The sequence below is a fragment of the Cottoperca gobio genome, chromosome 11 (genome assembly GCF_900634415.1).
Source record: "Cottoperca gobio chromosome 11, fCotGob3.1, whole genome shotgun sequence".
NCBI classification, from domain to species: domain Eukaryota; kingdom Metazoa; phylum Chordata; class Actinopteri; order Perciformes; family Bovichtidae; genus Cottoperca; species Cottoperca gobio.
Window position 1 is genome coordinate 5,464,764 of NC_041365.1, and position 20,920 is coordinate 5,485,683.

At 39.1% G+C, this 20,920-nt stretch overlaps 1 protein-coding gene across 1 annotated transcript; it reads left to right on the forward strand.

Moving 5' to 3' along the window:
• The first annotated feature begins 14,676 nt into the window (after nt 1-14,676).
• sla1a (Src like adaptor 1a) lies at nt 14,677-20,035 on the forward strand. The gene is made up of 8 exons (XM_029442533.1): nt 14,677-14,852; nt 15,261-15,348; nt 15,894-15,993; nt 16,177-16,263; nt 16,550-16,653; nt 17,701-17,832; nt 18,259-18,388; nt 18,956-20,035. Exons 2-8 carry the CDS (start codon nt 15,285-15,287, stop codon nt 19,152-19,154), a joined length of 816 nt encoding a protein of 271 aa, XP_029298393.1. The 5' UTR covers nt 14,677-14,852; nt 15,261-15,284; the 3' UTR covers nt 19,155-20,035.
• Nucleotides 20,036-20,920: the final 885 nt, after the last annotated feature.

A 20,920-nucleotide genomic window follows, 5' to 3' on the forward strand; every position in this document is an offset into this window, starting at 1 on the left:
GGTTTCTTCTCTTTCCCTCCGCTCCACTTTGCCCCGATCCTCCTCCTCCTCCTCGTCCCCAGCACTGGCAGCCCCGGTGGTTATTGGGCGTGTCTGGAAACCCAAAGACACTCAGGGCCAGGCTGAGGTCCCTTTGACACATGTGTTACTGTTGCTTCATTTAAAATTAAAGGATAGGTCCATAATATTTCAAATATATCTTAAACACATGCCAAAACACATTAAAATAGTTATTGGTTGCTTTAATGGACGCTCATCCCCATGCTGGCTGTGGGAGAATCTTTCAGAATCAGAATCAGAAATCCTTTATTTGTTCCACGACGGGGAAATTTACGTTGTTACAGCAAAAGAGCAAGAGAGTAAAGTGGCGAGTACACAATAAAATATAATAAAATACAGTAACAGTAATATAAGTACAGAGTCATTGGAATTTTTTTTGTAAGAGTGAATATTGCACATGACAGTGGTAATTGATAGGGGACAAAATCCACTTACTCATTCTGTGCAAAAATACATCATTATTTTAAAATTTCTATAGTGCTAAATTCCCTCTTCCTTCCATAACAATTCTTTAAATGTGAAGTAGCCTACATATGGGCATGTGAGTGTTAATACAGATGTAAATTCAACACTTGAGGAACATCTGGACATTTTATACATCATCATTTAGCTCACACTGTCACATTGGTTTTGCAAATGTTGTACATTTATTTTAAATTCTGCCATGATATAAATGTAAAATCTGAGACAAAATGCCACTTCTTCTGTGTTTACTGTATTGCAGCGGTGTGGACTCGAGTCACATGACTTGGACTCACACATTTGAAGACTTTACACTTGACTTGATAAAATCAAAAAAACACCTTGCAACTTGACTTGGACTTTGGACTTGGTTCAAAGTGTAATTCTGAGCCACCTTCTCCAAATAAATAGGGGGCAGTATTTCCCTACTGGGTTCATACAATCTAAATTCATCAATCATAAAACACATCAGCTATTAAAAAGGCCAACTATAGTATGTTAACCTGTTTATATTAGTTGTAGTAGTTTGTCATATTATTTGTATTCTACCTATTAAAGAAATGTATTCTTTATATTGTGTATTGTATTCTATGGCTATATATATATATATATATATATATATATATATATATATATATATATATATATATATATATATCTCCTAGTGTTGATATATTTACTGTGTGTGTTTTAATCCTGTGTAAATCAGTCTGTCAGTTAGTTGATTAGACCAAAGTGCTGAAACTCTGAGAGCTGTCCTAAATGACACTGCTATCTTATAATCTTCACATTGAGCTTAGATATCTGTGTGCTTACTGTGGCACTGGGGGCCTGTACGTTCCGTATAACGTTATGTTTTGAAAGTTAGTATATTGGCTTGGGTCCAGGTGGCAGAGACGAGGTAACAACTCATGCTTGGGTTTCCTCCTCCACGCCGACACAGTATTGCTTCCCGGGAGGGGAGCTACATCGACTCACTATCGCTTCCATTATGGGCTGGTGCTAGTCAGTGCTATGTTTTAAGTTTAAATTCTGGCATATGTTACACATTGAACCTTTACCATCAGCCTTGTTGTTATTGTTACTCTCCAATAAGTGTCACTGACGTTTCATTTAACAGTATCTCATCTCCTCTGGACGAAGCTCATCTGTACGCTCTTTAAGGCCAAACTACCTCAGACCACAAACATTGTTGAAACAAAGCAAATAAATATACCCTCCAGGTTGCCTACCTCCTACCTGCAGTATCTATTTTAAGGCTGGGTCTGCGTCTGGCCCACAGATGTTCAGTTTGAATCAATGATGTCATCTATCTCAAAGTCTGCTACTTTGCTTTCCTTTCACATTTTCCTGGAAATTAGAATGTTTCTCTTTGAGATGACGCAGAGCAGTGCCAAAAGATTTCCACTCTCCACTGCTATTTAACCATATGGAAAATGTATTTGATCAAAGTTATGCTCGACCTCATATGTCACTGGTCTGCTGATAAAAAATATCACTTGAAATGATCTAAACCCGAAAGCAACAGAGAGAGAGAGAAGGAGAGAGGGAAAGAGTGATAAATGAGCAAGGTGTCCCAGGTCTGAACCCCTATTATTTACAGGCAGTCCTCTAATCTCTGTCAGAGAGCTGTCAGCCTTTAAGCTGATCTGACGACCAGATCCGACGCCACAGCACAATGTACCCACTCTCTCTGTCTCTGGTGCTCTCTTTCTCTCTCTCTCACGCTCATTTCTCTCCAGCTTTACTTTTCCATATCTCTCACTTTCTATTGCTCTCTTTCTTTCTCCAACACATGAAGACATACAAGCAGATAAAATAACTATCAGATGATACAGTGAGAAATCAGTTCAGTTCTGTCTTTCATTAATGTACTTTTTAATTTTTTTCATGCATCTTCATTCAAAAGTGAAATATTTTCTATGCACTCATTTTCTCTGTCGGTCCTTCTCTCTGTAATCCTCTAACCTCTCTCTTCTTGTCTGTCACAAACTGGCTCTCTCACGCTCATGTCAGCATCTGTCCTCTTTTTTCTGGTCTGATACGATAGCGGTAGTTAGTGTTAACTGCTTCACATGGACCAATAGTATGTATCATTAGGTGACGTCCATCAAAGCTGGCGCTGCGTGCCAACTCTTCTGTGTTATTCATGTGTCTGATGTGGCTCATTCGGCAAAAATATCTCATAATGAAAGCCAGAGGTGAGGTGACTAGTGCTTCTCACATGAAGTGGATGCAGGGCTCAGTTCGTCAGCTGACTTGAATTCATAGTGTTTAATGATTCAGTCGAAGTTTAAAGGGGAAAGAGCCAAAACAAAAAGCTCATTTATTGTCTTTAAGCAATGGATTTACATTAAGGGAAATATTTTTATTCACTTTCTTGACAAAAGTTAGATGAAAAGATTAATACCACTCTCATGTGTGTACGGTAAATATGAAGCTAAAGCTACCAGGCGATTAGCTTAATTTAGCATAAAGACTGGAAACGGGGGAAAACTAGCTTGTCTCTGTCCAAAGGAAACACAATCCACCGACCAGCATCTCTAGAGCTAACTACTTTCATTAACACAGTATATAGTATCTTATTTGTTTAAACTCAAACTATTTCCTTAAGTCATGTCATCACTGTCAACCAGTTTAGAAACAGTAAGCTTAGCTAAGCTAAGCTAAGCTAAACTAAGCTAAGCTAAGCTAAGCGGCTGCTGGGTGTAGCTTCATATTTAGTGTACAGACATAAGAGTGGTATTGATCTTTTCATCTAACTCTTGGCAAAAAATCACATAAGCGTATTGTGCAAAATGTCGAACTATTCCTTTCATCCCCTTCAGGCCTTGAGGATATCCCAGCATGCATTAGGTGGAGAGCTGGGAACACTGTAGGTCAACAGCACTAATCATTGACCCCCCTGTGTCACCCAATATTAGTATGTTCACCCCTAGACTCTTTGTGGGCATCACATTCCTGTATGTGAGGCAGAATAAAACACAGCACCCCCTGAGTACTGTGCAGTATCCGCCCCATGAGAGTGGAGACGCCAGTAAAGAACTCCAGGTATAAAAGTGTGATAGATGGCTTGATCGCGGGAGCCGACCATCTATGACTCGAGTCAAAATCCCCTCATTAAAATCCCCTCAACTCACAGAGAAGCCTTGAAGTGAAACTGTGTTTTGGAAATCTTCGAGCTTCAAAGTCAAGTGGAGTCGGTAATCCTCCTTAGAATGGGAGACTGAATTTACAACACCTTGAGGCGACCAGAAATTGCTGAGGTGACACGTAAAAAAAGCACACAGCACACCACTAGTGTGGGAACAAATTCAGATTTTTCTTTTTCCTCTGCAGTTAGTGGCCTCATAATAGACTGTAAACCTCTTAAAACAGCAGTGTGTTTTCTCTGCAGCTTGAAATAGCTCAAGATCAGAACAAACTGCAAAAGCTTACTGACTGAAAGGATTAGAATATCTCCTAAATAAAATAATAAATAATTAAAACAAGCACAACAGGAAAAATATCCAATAACTATGATGAAGACATTTTAAAGGATTAGTTTTCTCATTTTGGGAAACACATTCTTTTCTTACCTTTAAACTTGATTGAACTTTTTGAGCCATATGTAGGCCTTTGTGCTTAAAGTATAGGAGTGGCTTGTTTGTTTGTGTGTATGTGTGTGTGTGTGTGACAGAGAAAGGGCATGGCAGGCTGTGCTCAGACCAGTCCAGTAATTATACTGTCTTTATATAGATGTGGTCTGAAACTCATGGACTGAGGGAAACTTCTGCTGTCTCCACAGATATGAGAGTCCTGCATGAACTCGAAGCGGTTTAATAGCGAGCGATTCCTAATGCTTGCTGTAAGTATTTGTTAACGTTGCTTACCTCGCTACTTAAACATTTTTTATTAGCCTACATGAAATGCTCTCAGCATGTTTTGTATTAATAAGGTTAGGTTAATATATATATATATATATATATATATATATATATATATATAAATAATTGATGTATTATTCCTTTGATAGATTGCACACCTTTGTATATATAACATCTTTTATTTTAATTTTTCGGTCCAGTGATGTCGGCTCCGTATAATAGGCTTTGTATGAAAAGCGGTTTGTTATGCAAATGCATGTAGACATTTCCACCCTCAGGAACACACAGCAGGGGCTAAAAGCTGAACAATAATTTTCTTTATGATTAAAATAATTCAGAACAAAGGCATTAATGACTATCATTATTCTCTCTGAGCCGATGATTTCCACTCGCTGACCCAGCTGGGTTAGATTTATAGTATACTTTGGTGAAACATTTTTGTCTGACATTTCCTTTTCCTTTCAAAACCTGATTTATGATCTCCTCTTTAACTGTCTGCAGCTACACACCTAGACAATAACAGAACAATCAACATAGTACTCGTCTGACTAAATGGAAATAAGAAGTTTAAAGGATGCAATCTTTAGTCCTATCCCTATAAGAAGCTTTTGTTTTGCAAAATATGCTTGTATCCTATTTTAAGGCAAAACTTCTGGATTCTTCTCCAGACATTATCACTACAGTAAAAGTTAGACCAACTTCTTGATCATGATCTAGTAAAACCTAAGAAAGAGAGTTAAGAATTCACCAACACCAGCCGATAAAGGACTTATACAGGCTAGATGCATCATTTGCCAACAGGATGGAGTTTAAAGGAACATTTCAGTGTTGCGCTGAGTTTTATGTCATCAAAAATGTAAAATCTTTGTGAACATAGCTTTGGGGCTCAGGTAAGTTGAGCTGAAATTCCTCACCTCACGTTAGCCTTGTTCTGTGATTTAAGTCCAGGCTCAGACATGCTTCATGTGAATGTATTGCACATGCTGGTTCTGTGCCTACAAGCAATACACTGTGTGTGTGTGTGTGTGTGTGTGTGTGTGTGTGTGTGTGTGTGTGTGTGTGTGTGTGTGTGTGTGTGTGTGTGTGTGTGTGTGTGTGTGTGTGTGTGTATGTACAGTATATATGCCTAGAACATGCACATCTCTAACACACCGTGCCTGCATCGAGCTTTTGTGCTTCTTTGTTCACTTGTTTAGCTTTTGGCAGGCGAGAGGTGACGTGTAGACAAAGCAAGGGACTTGTGATGATCTCAACTGCTCTCAAGATCACGACTTTTAACAAAAGCTGTCTTTTACAGCATCTGTGTGTGGGTCAACAGTAAGCAGCCCAGTGAGGCGTTTACATTTCAGCTCAGTATGGCTTTGGCTTGAATTCAAACCAAACACTGGTTTGAGTTCCTCTTAAATTTGTGTAGACGTTGACTTTTTCAAAACCACAAACATGTTTTCTTTTTTTTTATATGTGTTGGTTATAAATGGCAGATTTGTTGAGGTCCTGGCATTTCTTGATAGCATCAACTCAGCCCACTGTAGGAATGCGATGTCATAGATTGTTTACCCTCGATGATCTGCTGTCTCCTTGGGTTGTGTGGTCTGAAAAAAGCTTACCATTTGAAGCCAAGAATCAGCAAAAGGTGCTATTTGACGTACAGATGGGTACACAGCTCTGAGATCGACTCTGCTGAAGCTTTTCAGCAGCTGTTTATCACAATCCCTCAAGATCCTGTGCATATCCAAACAACTGTAGGGCTAAATGACTTTGAGGCATTCTCAGGCTTTAATGCCAGATCTCTTACATCGACAACTAATCCCCTCACTCAGCATTCATGGACTTTGGCACTTTAGCAGGTATTTACCTTCATTCTGATACGATCAAGTCAATGGATGGAAATCACAAATTTCGAAATGCTGGAAGAATCACATGCACCATTAGTAGCACATGGAAAAGTAGAATAGGAAAAGAACATTATAATCAGTGTGAGAGTCCAGGCTGTATTATCCGCTCCATCTGTTGAGAAATTCAAAAGGTTAAGGGGAACTTTGGAGCCGTCGTGGCTAAACGTATTTTCTCAAAATGGTGAAGCCATAAACGAGATTTAGAGCTCATCCCCGGAGAACCCGTCACAGTGAAAAGCTCACTTTAAACATCTGTCTGCTTTATGCAATCACAACTCTTCACAAACCTGCAGGGACCAGTTGAAAGTGAGACTGTGTGACAGGGAGTCCTTTTATGCCTTGCTACATCTTCATAGACTTGTATGTATAAGTAGACTGCAAAGCTGCGAGCAATCATTTCAGATAGCTGCTGTCTTTTTCCTTTGACCTTTCCCACTTTGTGAAGTTGGTAATGTGAGTGAATGAGAGCCAATTACATACTGGGATGAAAAACAACCTGCACACAGTGAAAGTCTCTTGAGTAGCGTCTGCACTCGACCATGAAATATGTAATAGCTAGACACTAAGTCAGTATATTGTTGTGACCTGGTTTCAGATTCTTCTCAAGGCATGTGGTTGCTGACAAGTAAAGTGTTTCCTGCTTTATCAGTACAAATTGTTCCAGCCATGGACAAAGTCTTTGCTGCTGAAAACACATCACATTGTAGCAGTTTATAAAAGTTCTAAAAAAGGAAATTAATTTGTTTTTGATGCACCATCTTGGAGATTAAAATGAGTGAAAAGTTGAGGAACATCACAACAAATAAAATACAACCACTTTTTGACAGCAGAAATAGGTATTTAATCACCTTGTCCTGGACTTTGATGAAGGAAGTTAGGTGAGCGCTGGTCAGATCTGGCTTGATATCTCTAAAGCAGATGACAAGGTGAATTCCAAAGTTAAAAACATCAAGCAGGAATGTCAGGAGCGAGGGAGATGACAGGAATCACGTTACACGTATTCAGGGCTGGTGGAATTAAGCATTTACTCCCTCACAGGAGTACAGAAATTGAATATTGTTATTATTATTTAAAAGATATTCAGACACCAACTATTTGTCATGAGGTCAACGCAAAGGCTAATAGTTAAAGCTATCCTATGGTTTTTTTTCCATAGCATAACGAGCTAATGTATGTATCTAAAGTTAGCTAACATTATCAGACATTAGCCTCCATAAGCTACTGGTCATATCAGACCACGTAAGGCTGTAGCTGCAGAACTCTAGACTGTTGAATTAAACAGGGATGTATGAAGTCAACGTTTCACTTGTAAGAGGAGGATTGTGTTATTCATTCCTTCAAAAGTTACATCGTCTCCCAAAAGAAAAAAAGGAAAGATGCTTTAACTGTTTGAAGTCGGGCCTGCAAACTCTAAATAAAGACATTTATCTCACACATAAAGGAGCCTTCCAGCCGGTTGTCTGCATTTCAACTTGTTCTGTCTCACGTCAAACACACCAAGAGATTTGTGAGCTTTCCTCGACAAATCTGCGTCCTTGACAGGATCTATATATTCTACTAAGCCAGTAAATTTAGACAACCATGCTTAACAGTAAATGAACCGTGAATGTACTAACTGTTGGAAATTCATTTTCATAGTTCCGCTGTGGATTGTTTCTCAGAAAAGTAATAAAGCAAATGATCTGCGTGAAGTGCCAGCAGGAGCTGAATGATTTCGAACTCCAGTCAGTGGAAAAATAAGCTTAGTGTTTCCTTTATTATGTAACAGTTGCTTGGATTTATTTTTCCTTGAAAAAGGTACATCAGCAACTAGTCGGGTCCCAGTTAGGGAAATAGTTCAGAGTGTTTGTATCCCATCTTTACTTTTACTGAGCTGAATTAGTAAAATATTGTTGGATGTAAACTGAAAATATAAACATCTGTCAAGAGAAATCAGCTAACATGACATCTAATAAACATTATCTGCTCAGGAGTGTGAATTATTACATTCCACACAGTTATATGTCACTCATCGCACGTTTCCAGTACATGCTTACACCAAAGGCGACAACAGCAATAAAGTCTTCATCAGATCTGGCTCTGGGGCTTTTTTTTTGGGATTTACATGTCTTAAAAACAGCAGTGCGTCTGAATGTTTGCAGTGGGGGGTGGATGTACTTTCACAGGTGCACAGTGAAAACATGCATCATGAAAATAGCTCGCTGGTGCATAATGACTGGGTAATAGATGATGACGCAGCAATAAACGGTAAACTCCCATCTGGATCGCTGAAGAGAGCGACTTCGTCCACGGATGCAGACTCTCATTATGGGCTTGGCAGGGCTTTCTGGCAAGGTAACCGATAGTTACCCTTCCCTGGATGTGAAGGCTGGCATTATCCTTGGTGTGTGTGCGTGTAAGCGTGCATGTGGAGGTGGAGGGCGGGGTTGTCAGAATACACAGGTGGGCCACGTGAAGTCACTGATAACAGAGGTTGAATGATGCCCTGACATTAGGAACACTTTCCCTCCTTGCAGAGCACACCTTTGGGAATTTCACTGCACAGAGACTCGTTAGTTTAATGGCACAATTAGTGCTAGACTGCAGCTTCTCTACTAATGGATGCATGATGTCAAATCCGTCCTGGAATAACCGGAGGTGACCTTAATGACTTTGAGAAGGGGCTCTCCAAAGATTTTTACACATCAAAGTCAGTTTCCTCATCATGGGGAGTACTACTTAGAGAGTGTAAACACTTGTATAATGTCTCTGGGGCTCTGGATGGAGCTTTGTTCTGAGAAAATAACCCTGGCAAACTCATCACCCACAGAGAGTCTAACAAAAAAAAGCTATCAAGTTGCATTATGGGAAATGTAGGATCCACTGTGTTTTTGGTGGTTGGAGCCCTCAAGGTTGAAAGTCAGGATATCTCAGCCTTTTAAAATTCCCATTTAAGCCCTCTTTTAGGAAATGCACATTGTAAATGCATGTAAATCGATGGCTGAGTTGGCTGTCTGACAAATATATTGCGGTAACTAGACTGCTTCACAGTAAAATGCCATGCCGTATTGAATGCTTTTAATGTGAAGCAGCAGCTGTAGCTAAAGTTGGGTTTGCATAAGCAGTAGATTAATACAACTCTGATATGGCTGTGGGAGAGTGAGCCGGCTAATATTGATCACATTAAAAACGTTAACAATGGATAACATAATGCATTGCTTCCTGGGAACCCCTTCTGCGTATAAAGGTTATTTAAATCCAGTGTAGACTCCGCCACAAACAATAAAAACTACCATATAGCGAGTAAATTACAGACCTAAAATACATTAAATGGCTATTGCTGAAAAAAGGATGACCATAAAAAGTAACACAAATAGTTTTGATTGTTTGAAATCAGAGTTGTATATGAATTAGAAGAAATAGTGGCATTACAGGTTAGTTATTTTGGCCAAGATGATCCAGCCACAGTTCTCTTAAGGACCTTCACTTAACTAAGTGGCATCACATGGCCCAGTACTGGATTCTTTTAATGGTGGTCGCGGTTCACAGTAATGTCAATGATGTAATATTTTCCTCTACATAGCTGGGACAGAAATCCATTAAGTCAGGTCTCATTATTGTAGCAGACTGGAATGAATGTTTCACGTTTGGAAAGCTTTTCAGGTCTAAAAGTTGTTGTTGTTGACTCACTGAGGAACTTTGCTTTTGCTTCCCTGCCAGAAAAGACTAAACAGAGGACACGTTTGCAACCCTTTGCTCTCTTCCCCTCACAAACTCTGCCATAATGATGCAGTTGTTTGCAAGTACAGCCTCACATTTCTTAATGCAATTTCATCCAATTATGGTGCCATTAAAATCACCAAAATGATTCTGCTGAAGTGTGCTCGGGGATAAAATGCTATGTTATTATAGTAATTTTAAATCACAAAATAAGCAAATAGAAATAACAGTGCTGTCGAAATCCATCTGAGTATTATTTCCGAGGAAGAATGCATTAATGGCTATGAGAAGCAGTGAGGGCGGAGTACTTGTGCAGATGGTTTGATGGATAAGATGCTCCAGATGCCTAAATGACCCACATGCAGTGACCACATTACATTAATGATTACAGGCTAACTGGCGGAGGATTTGGGCTTCTATATGTAAGTCATTTTGGCTCTAAGTCTGTGGCTGCAGATACATGCACATATAGCAACACACACCCCGTTCCTGTCAATCCTGTGGTTTTGGGTCCAGTACGGTCAGCCTTGCTTCTGTATTTAGATACTGCTCATTACAGTGAGAGAACATAACGACCTCATAAGGACTAACTACCGGTGTCCGAGCATGAATGTGTATTGTTTTTAGGAAAAGAGGAACTGTGGAAAGATTCATTATAACACTCACCTCTCTGGCTTCAACTCCCTGCCAAAGAGCCTTAAAGGCATATGATTTAGACTTCTAGAAAAAAGTAAATGATGAGAATTCTTTACAGTCAGTCATTTTGTATTTTTAGACAAAGGGCGTGGAATTCACTTCTCCTTGAAATGTTCAAACATATCCAGTCTCCTACACAGCAGCCACTGGCAACTGCGGTCGACGTCAGCCGCAGGCGGAGAGCATCTGTCTTTACGAGAGCGTGCTGCCCAGAAAAGGTGCTCTTCAAAGTTGGAGCTTTAACTTCCCACAACACGTGTTATAAAATGGCACATTCAATCATGCATGTGTCTTTCACAATTAGCCATGTGAGGAAAGTCTCTGACAGCTAAATATCAGCTTTACTGCCAGCGTAACATCTGCAAACACCTGCTGCACTGAGCATTTTATGAATAAAAACATTGTGAGAAGTTTATTTTTGTATTCAACTAAGAGGACATGGATTTATTAAAAAGGTAATGTTTGAATGTATGAGTTTTACCTGTAATGATAATGGTGTGTGGCAGCTTAATACCCATTTGTGATTACATTTTCTTTTCTTTTTTTAAAACTGCAGTAGTCAATTTACCAACTAAACACCTGCCTAATCCAATTTCCAAACAAACTTTATTAATATAGTCAATTAAGATAGGAAGGAGTCTCTATCAATTACCTTTACTCATTAGGGATTACATTTATCATCCTGATGCAACAAAGAGTCCATTGAGCTGGAGGCCGGTAGCCTCACTGGTTGAGTTCCACCTGTGTTATGTCTGCTAGTGACTCATTTATAGACACACATGGCCCTGGCGCTGTCTGTGACACAAGCCAGGACCTGAATAGAAAAAATAAAGCTGTGTAGTCAACGAGGAAAATGTTCCAGAGTGAAGTAATTACCTTTTATGCCTTAATTCTGTATATTTTAAAACCTTTGTCACCTTTGTTCTATCCTGTGTCTTTTGTTATATTTTGACCGTTTCCCTATTTCCCCCCCTTTGAATCCATGTTATTGGTCATGTAATCATGTACCCTAACATTTCCTAAAGTACAGTATTTAAATACAATTTCAGTGCTTTACTTAAATATATATATATGTTATGCTAAACCTAATACTTCTACTCACATTTCAGAGGGAAATATCACACTTTTACTTTTATCTGACAGCTATAGTTACAATCAGCATATGATGTATTATTACAATTAAACTACTCAACAGTATGTAAGTACTTAAGTAAAAGTAAAGAATTAGCTCTGATCTAAATAACATATATATTTATTTATTCTATCACTGTCATTTAAATATATTGATTTTACTTTGTGACATGGTGCGTTGGTAATACACTAAATCGCAAATATAATATACAATATATAATACAAATATGAACTATGAACTATTGACAGTACATTGTTTCTAGAAGAATTAAACTAATTAGATACCACTAGAGGTACAGTACATTTGTTTCTTTGTTTTGTAATGCGGTTGAACCCTTTAATAAACAATTCCCGAAAAATCTGAAAAAGCTCGTCTGCGGTATCACACAATTGTTCAGAGATGAAGAAGAAGATGGAAACATTTTCCTGTAACATTTTCACCCAAAAAAAGTAAAGTAAACTTTCTAAAAATGAATAAAACTGGCCACAGGAAATGTTGCATATTCTGTCCTGTGAGCTCTTTACACCGTCACCACACAAGCTACAAGTCGACCTCGTATTTATTTTCATCTAAAGCCGATGAAGACTTCCTTCCTCCCTTGAAGCCACAACAGTTAGAGTCCTGGCATCTGACACCAGCAACCACCCACAAAGCTTCAGCTGCTGCTTCTTCTCTACAACCAGCAGCTAAAATGCATTTGAGCTGCAGTTCAGGATAAACATGATTAGACTTACGATTCCTGTGTACTTCCTGTAAGGAATATTTATCTCTCAGAACTAACTCTACTCCTCACACACACACACACACACACACACACATACACACACACACACACACACACACACACGCACGCACACACACACACGCACACACACGCACGCACACACACACACACACGCACACACACACACACACGCACACACACACACACACACACACGCACACACACGCACACACACACACGCACACACACACGCACACACACGCACACACACACACACACACAGCAGGAAGCCAACTAAAGGAACTGCCGGCTCAGTGTTTTCTGTCTACAACTAATATTTGCCAAGACTTTAAAAGCATCACAGTGATGTCAATATGAAATAGGCTTACATGATACTCCTTTGTATCTACTTTTAAAATTCCCCAAAGATAATGTACTTTATCAATGAGGCTAATCTCTCGCTCTGTTTTTGTTTTATTGCATTACTGTCCTGCAGAAAGGAAAGGTGGCAGGAAAAAGAGGCCTAATGGTCTGGAGCTGACTGCTCCAGGTTTTAATATGGAAAATACACGAGCTAAGTGCTAAGAGGAATATTCTTATGTAGCCAGATGCTTCAGATATACCTAATGTATCCTTATACAAGGGTTAAAATAAAGCTTTGGCTTTAGCAAAAACAAATAGTGCAGAAATAATGTGATTCAAATAAAAAATACATATTGTGATGAGAGATAAATGGGAATGTTTGCTGTCAAGACAAGGTAAATAGTAAAGGTAAATAGATATGAATGAGACTCAAAGGTCGAGTAGGAGCGTGACAGGGGAGTGAAAGCGGAAAGAAAAGTCTTGATAAAACTTCAGACAGTTTTTATCAAGAGACGTGTCGCCGCGAAGAAAATGACCCCTTGACATTTGTGTGAAGTCAGCAGCGGTTTGTCAGAAATGTACTGGCATAATACATCATGCACATACCATACATTCCTCACACACAGAACATGAACATTTAAACATCAACATTTCATACACACTGTAATGGATTGTCTCAGAAGGCCATAGATTTGAAACTGAATGCTTGTGGGTTCCCTAATTTGAAGCTTCTGCAGCATCGTTCTGGGACACCAGATAAACACTGCAGCTAAAGATGAGAACACATTTCCAGTTTCCCTTCTGCAGGTAGTTTCATGAGGGATTCACCACATGTTTCTGTCTCTTTCACTTACAGAGCTATATACTTTTTAAGTATATATGTGGCTAACACTATCAAGCCCATAAATCTTCATGCCCATAAATGTATTTCTGTTTCTGCTTCAGACATAACAACGACGCATTCCTTAGCTTTTGGCTTGATACATTTTTATGCAGATAAAAAGTATTTTTGGCAGCATGTCACATAAAATATCTGTGTGTCCCACCAAGCTGGTAAATGCTGACTTCCTCTGGGCTTAACAGAACTAGTTCACTGACTAAAAATAACTTTACTGTATTACATTCACGACAGTTACAATAAATAGAATTATGTCTATATTTGATCTTGTCTTGGATATTAAGAAAGAGGATTTCAGTTTAGATCTTTTGTAAAACACAAATAGTTTAAATGCTTAAGCACAACCTCTAACTAACAGGTGTTAAGGGGGGGGAAGTCGCTGAATTTCTTTTTGCATATTTCAACTAACTGCAGTAGCAATGTGTTTATTTTAATTCCCTGTAGGGCTGCAACTAAAGATCATAGTCATTCTGGATTAATAAAAGTCTCATCTAATTTACGGCAAGAAAGTGAATAAGTGTATTTTACGAAGACGTTTAACGTTTCCTTTAATTGTTTAGTCCATAAAATGTCTGAAACTAGTGACAAATGTCTGTCGGGCCCCAGGGGGCCGAAAGATATAACATTTACTATCACATAAAACAAAGAAAAGCATCTGTTGCAATGGAGAAGCTGGAACAAGGTCATGCTTGACAAACAACTCAAATGATTAATCGAATATAGAAAATAATTGATTTCAGATTTCAGTTTCCAGTTAATGTAAATAACTACAGTTCAGAGGGCTGCTACGTGTTCTCTTTTTTCATGATCTGTGTTTCAAAACAACACTTCTGCTGGCCCTCTTCCTCATTTCATTACAGGAAGTGAGTTTGCAGTGAGACGCAGCGCTGTAGCCACACTCTGTGCCACACAGTAACAAGTCATTGTTGTAAACCTTTATGAACATGGTACTTCTCTAGTCCCGGACTCCGCTGCCTCCACCAAGCCCCTGTTATGGGCCTTTATATCTTTAACCACACTTGATGCCATCACAGCAGGCCAAATACAAGTCCCACAGGTGGGTGTCTACATTTTGTCACATCAACTGCTTCTGACGGCTCATAGTTCATCGAAAAGACTGTTATTTCTCCATACCGGCCATATGTGTTGTAATTTAAGAGTCAGGCAGGATCTGTTGAAATGCATCATGGTGTAAATCATGCAATATGAATTGCGCTTTGAAACATGGGAACATGATTTAGCAATATTTCAATCCAATATCATTGATCAGTGTTGTACACGGAGCTAAGTGCATCAATGGAAAATTGAGTCCGATAGCATCTCGTCTCAGCTTCCCTATTCTGAGCGCGTCAGTTTAATGGTCAGCTTATAGGAAGTAAACATTCGGTGGTGTTGCAGCGATAGAGAGAAGCTTAGTGTCAAAAATACAGACTGCAGTATTTCTGAATCTTTGCCCTGACTTCAGGCTGGAGTCTGGTCCGTCTGGAAGATGGGGAATATAATACGAGGCGAGAGCACCAGGGACAAGGTCACAACAGACAGCTCTTTAAAAGGTAAGATCCTTTAAATGATCATCCTTTGTTTTGTCACTAAAGTATTTCACATAGCGCATAGTTTCTCCACGGCTGTTAGTAACAGAGGTTTAGGGTTGCAACCAACAATTATTTTCATTATCGATTAATCTGCTGATTATTTTCTATATTAATCAATTAATTGTTTGATCTATAAAATGTCAGAAATGCAGAAATGTCTTTAAATGTCTTGTCAGACCTAAAACCAACAGATATTCAGTTTAATGTGACATAAAACAGAGAAAATCAGGAAATCTCCACATGTGAGAGGCTGAAATCAGCATTATGTGACATTTTTGCATCAAAGATTACTTTTTATCTTTAAATAGTTGCAGCTCTACGGGAGTTACTCCCATTTGTTTTGCATATGCACAGTAGCGGAGATGTCACAATCTTAAACTACACTCAAAAATGATTTTAAACTCATGATTTTGTTCTCAGACATCTTTGGACTTTTCCAAATCCAGATGTCTTTGTATCAGAATTTGGCCTGTGTTTGTAAATGCTGTAAATATTGTTCTTGACAGGTCTGGAAGACGACATGGTGGTGGTGCTCCAGGATTACCCGGCTCCTGAAATCAGCGAACCCATCTACAGGATGGGGGAGAAGCTCAGACTCATAGCTCAGTACGATCATGCTTTTGATTTCTTTTAACAATCCAGTTTTTATTTGGTAGGAAGGAAAATCTCAAATAACTATGAGGAAATAAAGTCGCATTTGTAACTTGATGCTCTAAATTTGCAGTATAGAGAAGTGATCACATGAAAAGGTCAATGGTTAATTCCTCTTTGCTTCTTCACGGTGATCAGGGAGGCTTACTGGTGGAGAGTACGCTCTGTCCAAACACAAAGTGAGAACTACATACCCAACAGCCATGTGGCAAAAGTGTACCATGGGTGAGTAGAAACACACTGACACTATCTTCTAGTATCAACTTAGTTGGTCTGTCAAAAAATGTCAAACGTATCTTTTACCACTGCACAATCTTAAATCTCGTTCTGTCTTAAGAGAGAGATAACACCAGATGCTAATCACGCGCCGTATGTGCAGATTTTAATGTTATGTCTTTTACACAATAATACTATACTATACTATATAATAATAGAATGGGATTTTTTACTGCTAATGCAACAAATATTGAATGTGATCTTTAACTTACAGCATGTTTTTTGGTTTGGTCAGTTGGTTGTTTGAGGGGGTGGAGAGGACGAAGGCCGAAGAGCTGCTCAGTCTACCTGTGAACAGAGTGGGCTCCTTCCTGGTGCGGGAGAGTGCCAGGGAGAGAGGTGAGTACATACTGACAGCAGAATCAATTGTTAACAAGTTGCGAGATTTGATCATCGTGATGTTAGGACAAAAGCATGGAAGTGAAAGCCAAGACGAGTTCTAGCCAGATCCAAATCATCAGTCAAGAAAATCCCTCATGTCAAGGAATTGAGGATTAGGAAAGATTTTAGATATATTTTTGGCGTAGGGTTAGGGTTAGGGTTAGGGTTAGGGTCAGGGTTGCCAAAAGAATTAGAACTCTTGACCTGGGCCGTCCACATGCTCTGGCATGGGACATTTGATGCATGTCATTACAATTTGCTCCATGTTTTCTCTATGTATAGGCACAATTCTTTAAAAAATTGTCTAATAGAAACAAATTCAAATAATAAACATTTTGGGAAATATACTTATTCACTTTCTTGCCGAGCATTAGATAGACAGTCAAGAAGTCAACAGTCAACAAAAAAGAATTAATCTAACCAAGTGTAAAACCATGCTTTTACACTTTCTTTCTCTGGATTAAAGAAACAAATGAAGCATTAATTGTTGATCTTTAGATGTGGTTTTTACTTTTGGAACAGCCAGGCTACATGTTTTTTCTGTTTCCAGTCTTTATGCTAAGCTTAACTAAGCATCTCCTGGCTGTAGCTGTTTTTTTTTTTTAAACAGAGATATAAGATTGGGGTCAATCTTCTCATCTAACTCTCATCAAGAGGACCAATAAGCGTATTTCCCCAAAACTATTTCTTTCAGGATTTGTTGTAGGGGAATTATTTATTCGTGAGTTCCTCCCTGAAAATAATTCTGTGCGGTTCAGTTTGAGCTGAAAGTCTTCATTATATGCACAGTTTGGGAGGAGATCTACAGCACAGGATTGACATTTATGTTACTTCTGCTTTCATATACTGTCCCCAACATTTTCAGTAAGCAAGGATCAGTAATTATTGACGTTCTTGGGTTCTGGGGAAATGACAGTGACCTGTTAGCATTATGTGTTTTTTTTTCTAGTAGCTTGGCATCACGAAAGCTTATTGTTGTATGGTGTGTGTGTGTCGCATCCTCAGGTCTGTATTCGCTCTCAGTGAAGCACAGGAACGTAAAGCACTATCGCATCTCCAGACTGGACAACAGCTGGTACTACATCTCCCCTCGCCTCACTTTCCAGTGCCTAGAAGATATGATCAACCACTACTGTGGTAGGTGGATGCAAAAACAGTAGAATACATAACTAAAGGATATACGCATCACAACATCTAGAGCCATACACACACACACACACACACACACACACACACACACACACACACACACACACACACACCCACACACAGGCCATCACACGCACTTAAGCACTGAAAATAATTGATCATGTTCTTAATATAGAACATCTTATCAGTAGTTTCTTTCAATATACTTCCTGCTCTGACAGAATACTTTGTAACAAAACCGGAAATGAGATACAATATGCATGCGTGATGATGATGACTGTTCACTACTTTGGTTTGTGTATTTTCTTGAGCAGCGTGAAAGTAGTAGTAGTAGTTGCAAATGATGCAACGTTTCTTCTGTTTGTTTGTAAGCCTGTGAGCAGTATTTTACTTCCCCTCTCCTCGCCTTTTCAGACTTTGCAGATGGCCTGTGTTGTGCGTTAACCTCCCCCTGTCTGTCGGGCACAACGCCACCATCAGATGCAGCTCCTGGAGCTCCACCTGTAGTCATGCGACGCAACTTTGACTGGAAGAAAATAGACAGGTACAACAGAGGCTTGGTGAAGATATTTAGCAGCTTTAATCTGACGCTGTATGATGATTCTGTGAGATGGTAGCTTCTTCGGTGTTATTTGAGTCATGTGTTTTTTTTTACTGCATGTCCAAATAGCAAAGGTCAGATGTAAAATTTGATTTTTTTTTCAATAATCTGCAGATTACTTTTTTAAATGATCAATTAATTGTCTCAGGTATTAAATGTTGGAAATCTGTAAAATGAAATGAAATTCTATATTTCCAACATGATTTATTTAAATTGCTTGTTTTAACCAACAGTCTAAAATCCTCAAACTGGAACCAGATATTTTTGACATTTCTTCTTGAAAAATGTCTGAAACAATTAAACAATTATCAAAATTGATACATTTTATTTCGACTGGCTAATTAAGTAATCAACCATTTGTTATTGAATATATATATATTCAAGCAGATCTGTGGTGGATGGATTTGAAGAAAGTTATGGCTTGAGATCCAGGAGGCGATAAGTGAGGAAGAAAATTGAAGAATGAAGATATTCTGTTGTCATTTATTATTCCATCTCCTCCCTTAACAGGAGACAGCTGGTCAGCACAGACAGCTGCAGTGACAACACCGTGAGCTATGGAGTCAGGAACAGCATTGCCACCTACCTGTCCCTTTCTGAGAATCAAAACCCTGCAAAGATGAGAGCAGAGAGCAGGAAGAAAAAGAGTAAATCTGTCTATACTATCCCGGAAAACGGCCTTGGAAACATTGACTATGATGACTTCTAGAGAAAGCAGCGAGGTTCAAAAGACTGGAATACCTTCAAGTGGAAGGCAGTTAGAGGGCATCCTTCTCGAGCAGTGTGCTGCACCGAACCAACATTTGTGTTAAGCGTCCCAAACATCGAAGTGTGTTATAGTTTCTAATGTGAGCACTTTGAAGTACTTTAACAATAACGCAAATTGCATGACCACTTACACTCTGACTCAGCTAAAAAGACGGATCTGAGTTGAACTGGACGATGGTGCAATTGAACTGTGATGTGAATTCTGCGCGTGTGAGAAATACAGCCTGGCATCAAGATAGCAAAAAGGAGACTGCTAAGGGTTATTGTTTGGTGATATTCATGTGTATAAGAGTATTAGTTTTTTTTGTGGACACTTTGACACATTGTCACCTTATGTGAAAAATGTGTTTTCAAAAAATGTGTTTGCAAACAGCGGTTTGTCGCTACTAGCAACCACTTTCACGTTAAACATAGTCATTTGATCCATCCAAGAGAAGTTTTAAGTCTAAAATATTTGGTGTCTCTGAATCTGAAGCAATGATCATGATATTACTCATCTTACAATGTACCATGTCAGTCATTGCTCGGGAAGCATTAGGGAACCGCTTGTGTTTGTTGAACAGAATCCAGGGATAAAAGCTTCAGTGATTACGATGGGCAAAAGCTCAGAGAGGTTTTAAATTCAAATTTCCTCATCAAACTGTTGATATTTGTTGAACTTCCTCTGTCCAGCTGTGTCTATTATTGCCAGTGTGACGTCTCCCTAATTTCACATGGTCGACATATGACAGCCTGACTGAACAACTGCTATTTGATCAAATAATAAAGAAAGCAAATCTAAAAGAATTATGAACGCAAACAATAAAGGATTATTTAATAGTTGCATTTAAAGTTTTTTTTCATAAAACTACACTCCCCTCTTACACTTTCATATTTGTGCTTGAGCAACTTCCTCTTCTGTTGACCTTAGCATTTTAAACAACTAACCCCACAGAGCAGCCTGTATGTGAAAACATCACCTTGGCTCTAAATAAAGACAGCAGCATGTGTTACGTATAGCTTTCTGCTACTCGCTGGCGCATCTGACTCAGACAGTAAAGCCTGATAAATGTGTCCGAGAACATCAGCAGAAGCACAGTGAGGAAATGTTAGTACATGTTTATTGTTGAAAGTCTCATATGGTTTGAAGCTGTGGTTTCCAACATGGGGGTCAGGTTTGTAACCACCCTACAAACTTCCTCTATGTTCATTTTTCAAACCATCTAAGAAGGGGAAATCTCAACTCATAGACATTCACCCTGTATGGAGGGCTCTCAAGTCAAACAAATTGCTTTGTATTAAGCAAAAAGGTTGGCAGGCACTGGTCTAAACAGCCATTTTCATCCCCACCAGTTATCAGTGAATGTACATCACGGCTACTTCATGGCTGCTGTGTTCTTTTAGAGATTTAAGCTCTCTAAGCCCAGTTTTAGGAAGTTGCACCTCCAAAGTTGCCAACTCTGGCAATCTAATTTACTTGCTTTCATTAAATTCATGAGCCAACTGTGTGTGACTAGTTAAGACAGGGTCAGCACTTTCATCTCAGTTAAAAAAGCAGGATCAAATACTTGTGTTTCCTGGTTTTAAAGCCTCGTAAAATACCTGCAAGTAACATATTGGGAGAGCAATGTGTGTGTGTGTTTGTGTGTGTGTGTACGTGTGTGTTTAGTGGAACAATCAGTGATGCAGACACACACATCTGGTAGCCGACTACTGCACCATGCAGAG

Excerpts from the sequence above, each read along its gene's own strand:
- sla1a (XM_029442533.1), top strand. The coding sequence starts at position 15,285 with ATGGGGAATATAATACGAGGCGAGAGCACCAGGGACAAGGTCACAACA. Across the intron at positions 15,349-15,893 it reads AACAGACAGCTCTTTAAAAG|GTCTGGAAGACGACATGGTG; the intron begins GTAAGATCCTTT and ends TGTTCTTGACAG. Across the intron at positions 17,833-18,258 it reads TATGATCAACCACTACTGTG|ACTTTGCAGATGGCCTGTGT; the intron begins GTAGGTGGATGC and ends TCGCCTTTTCAG.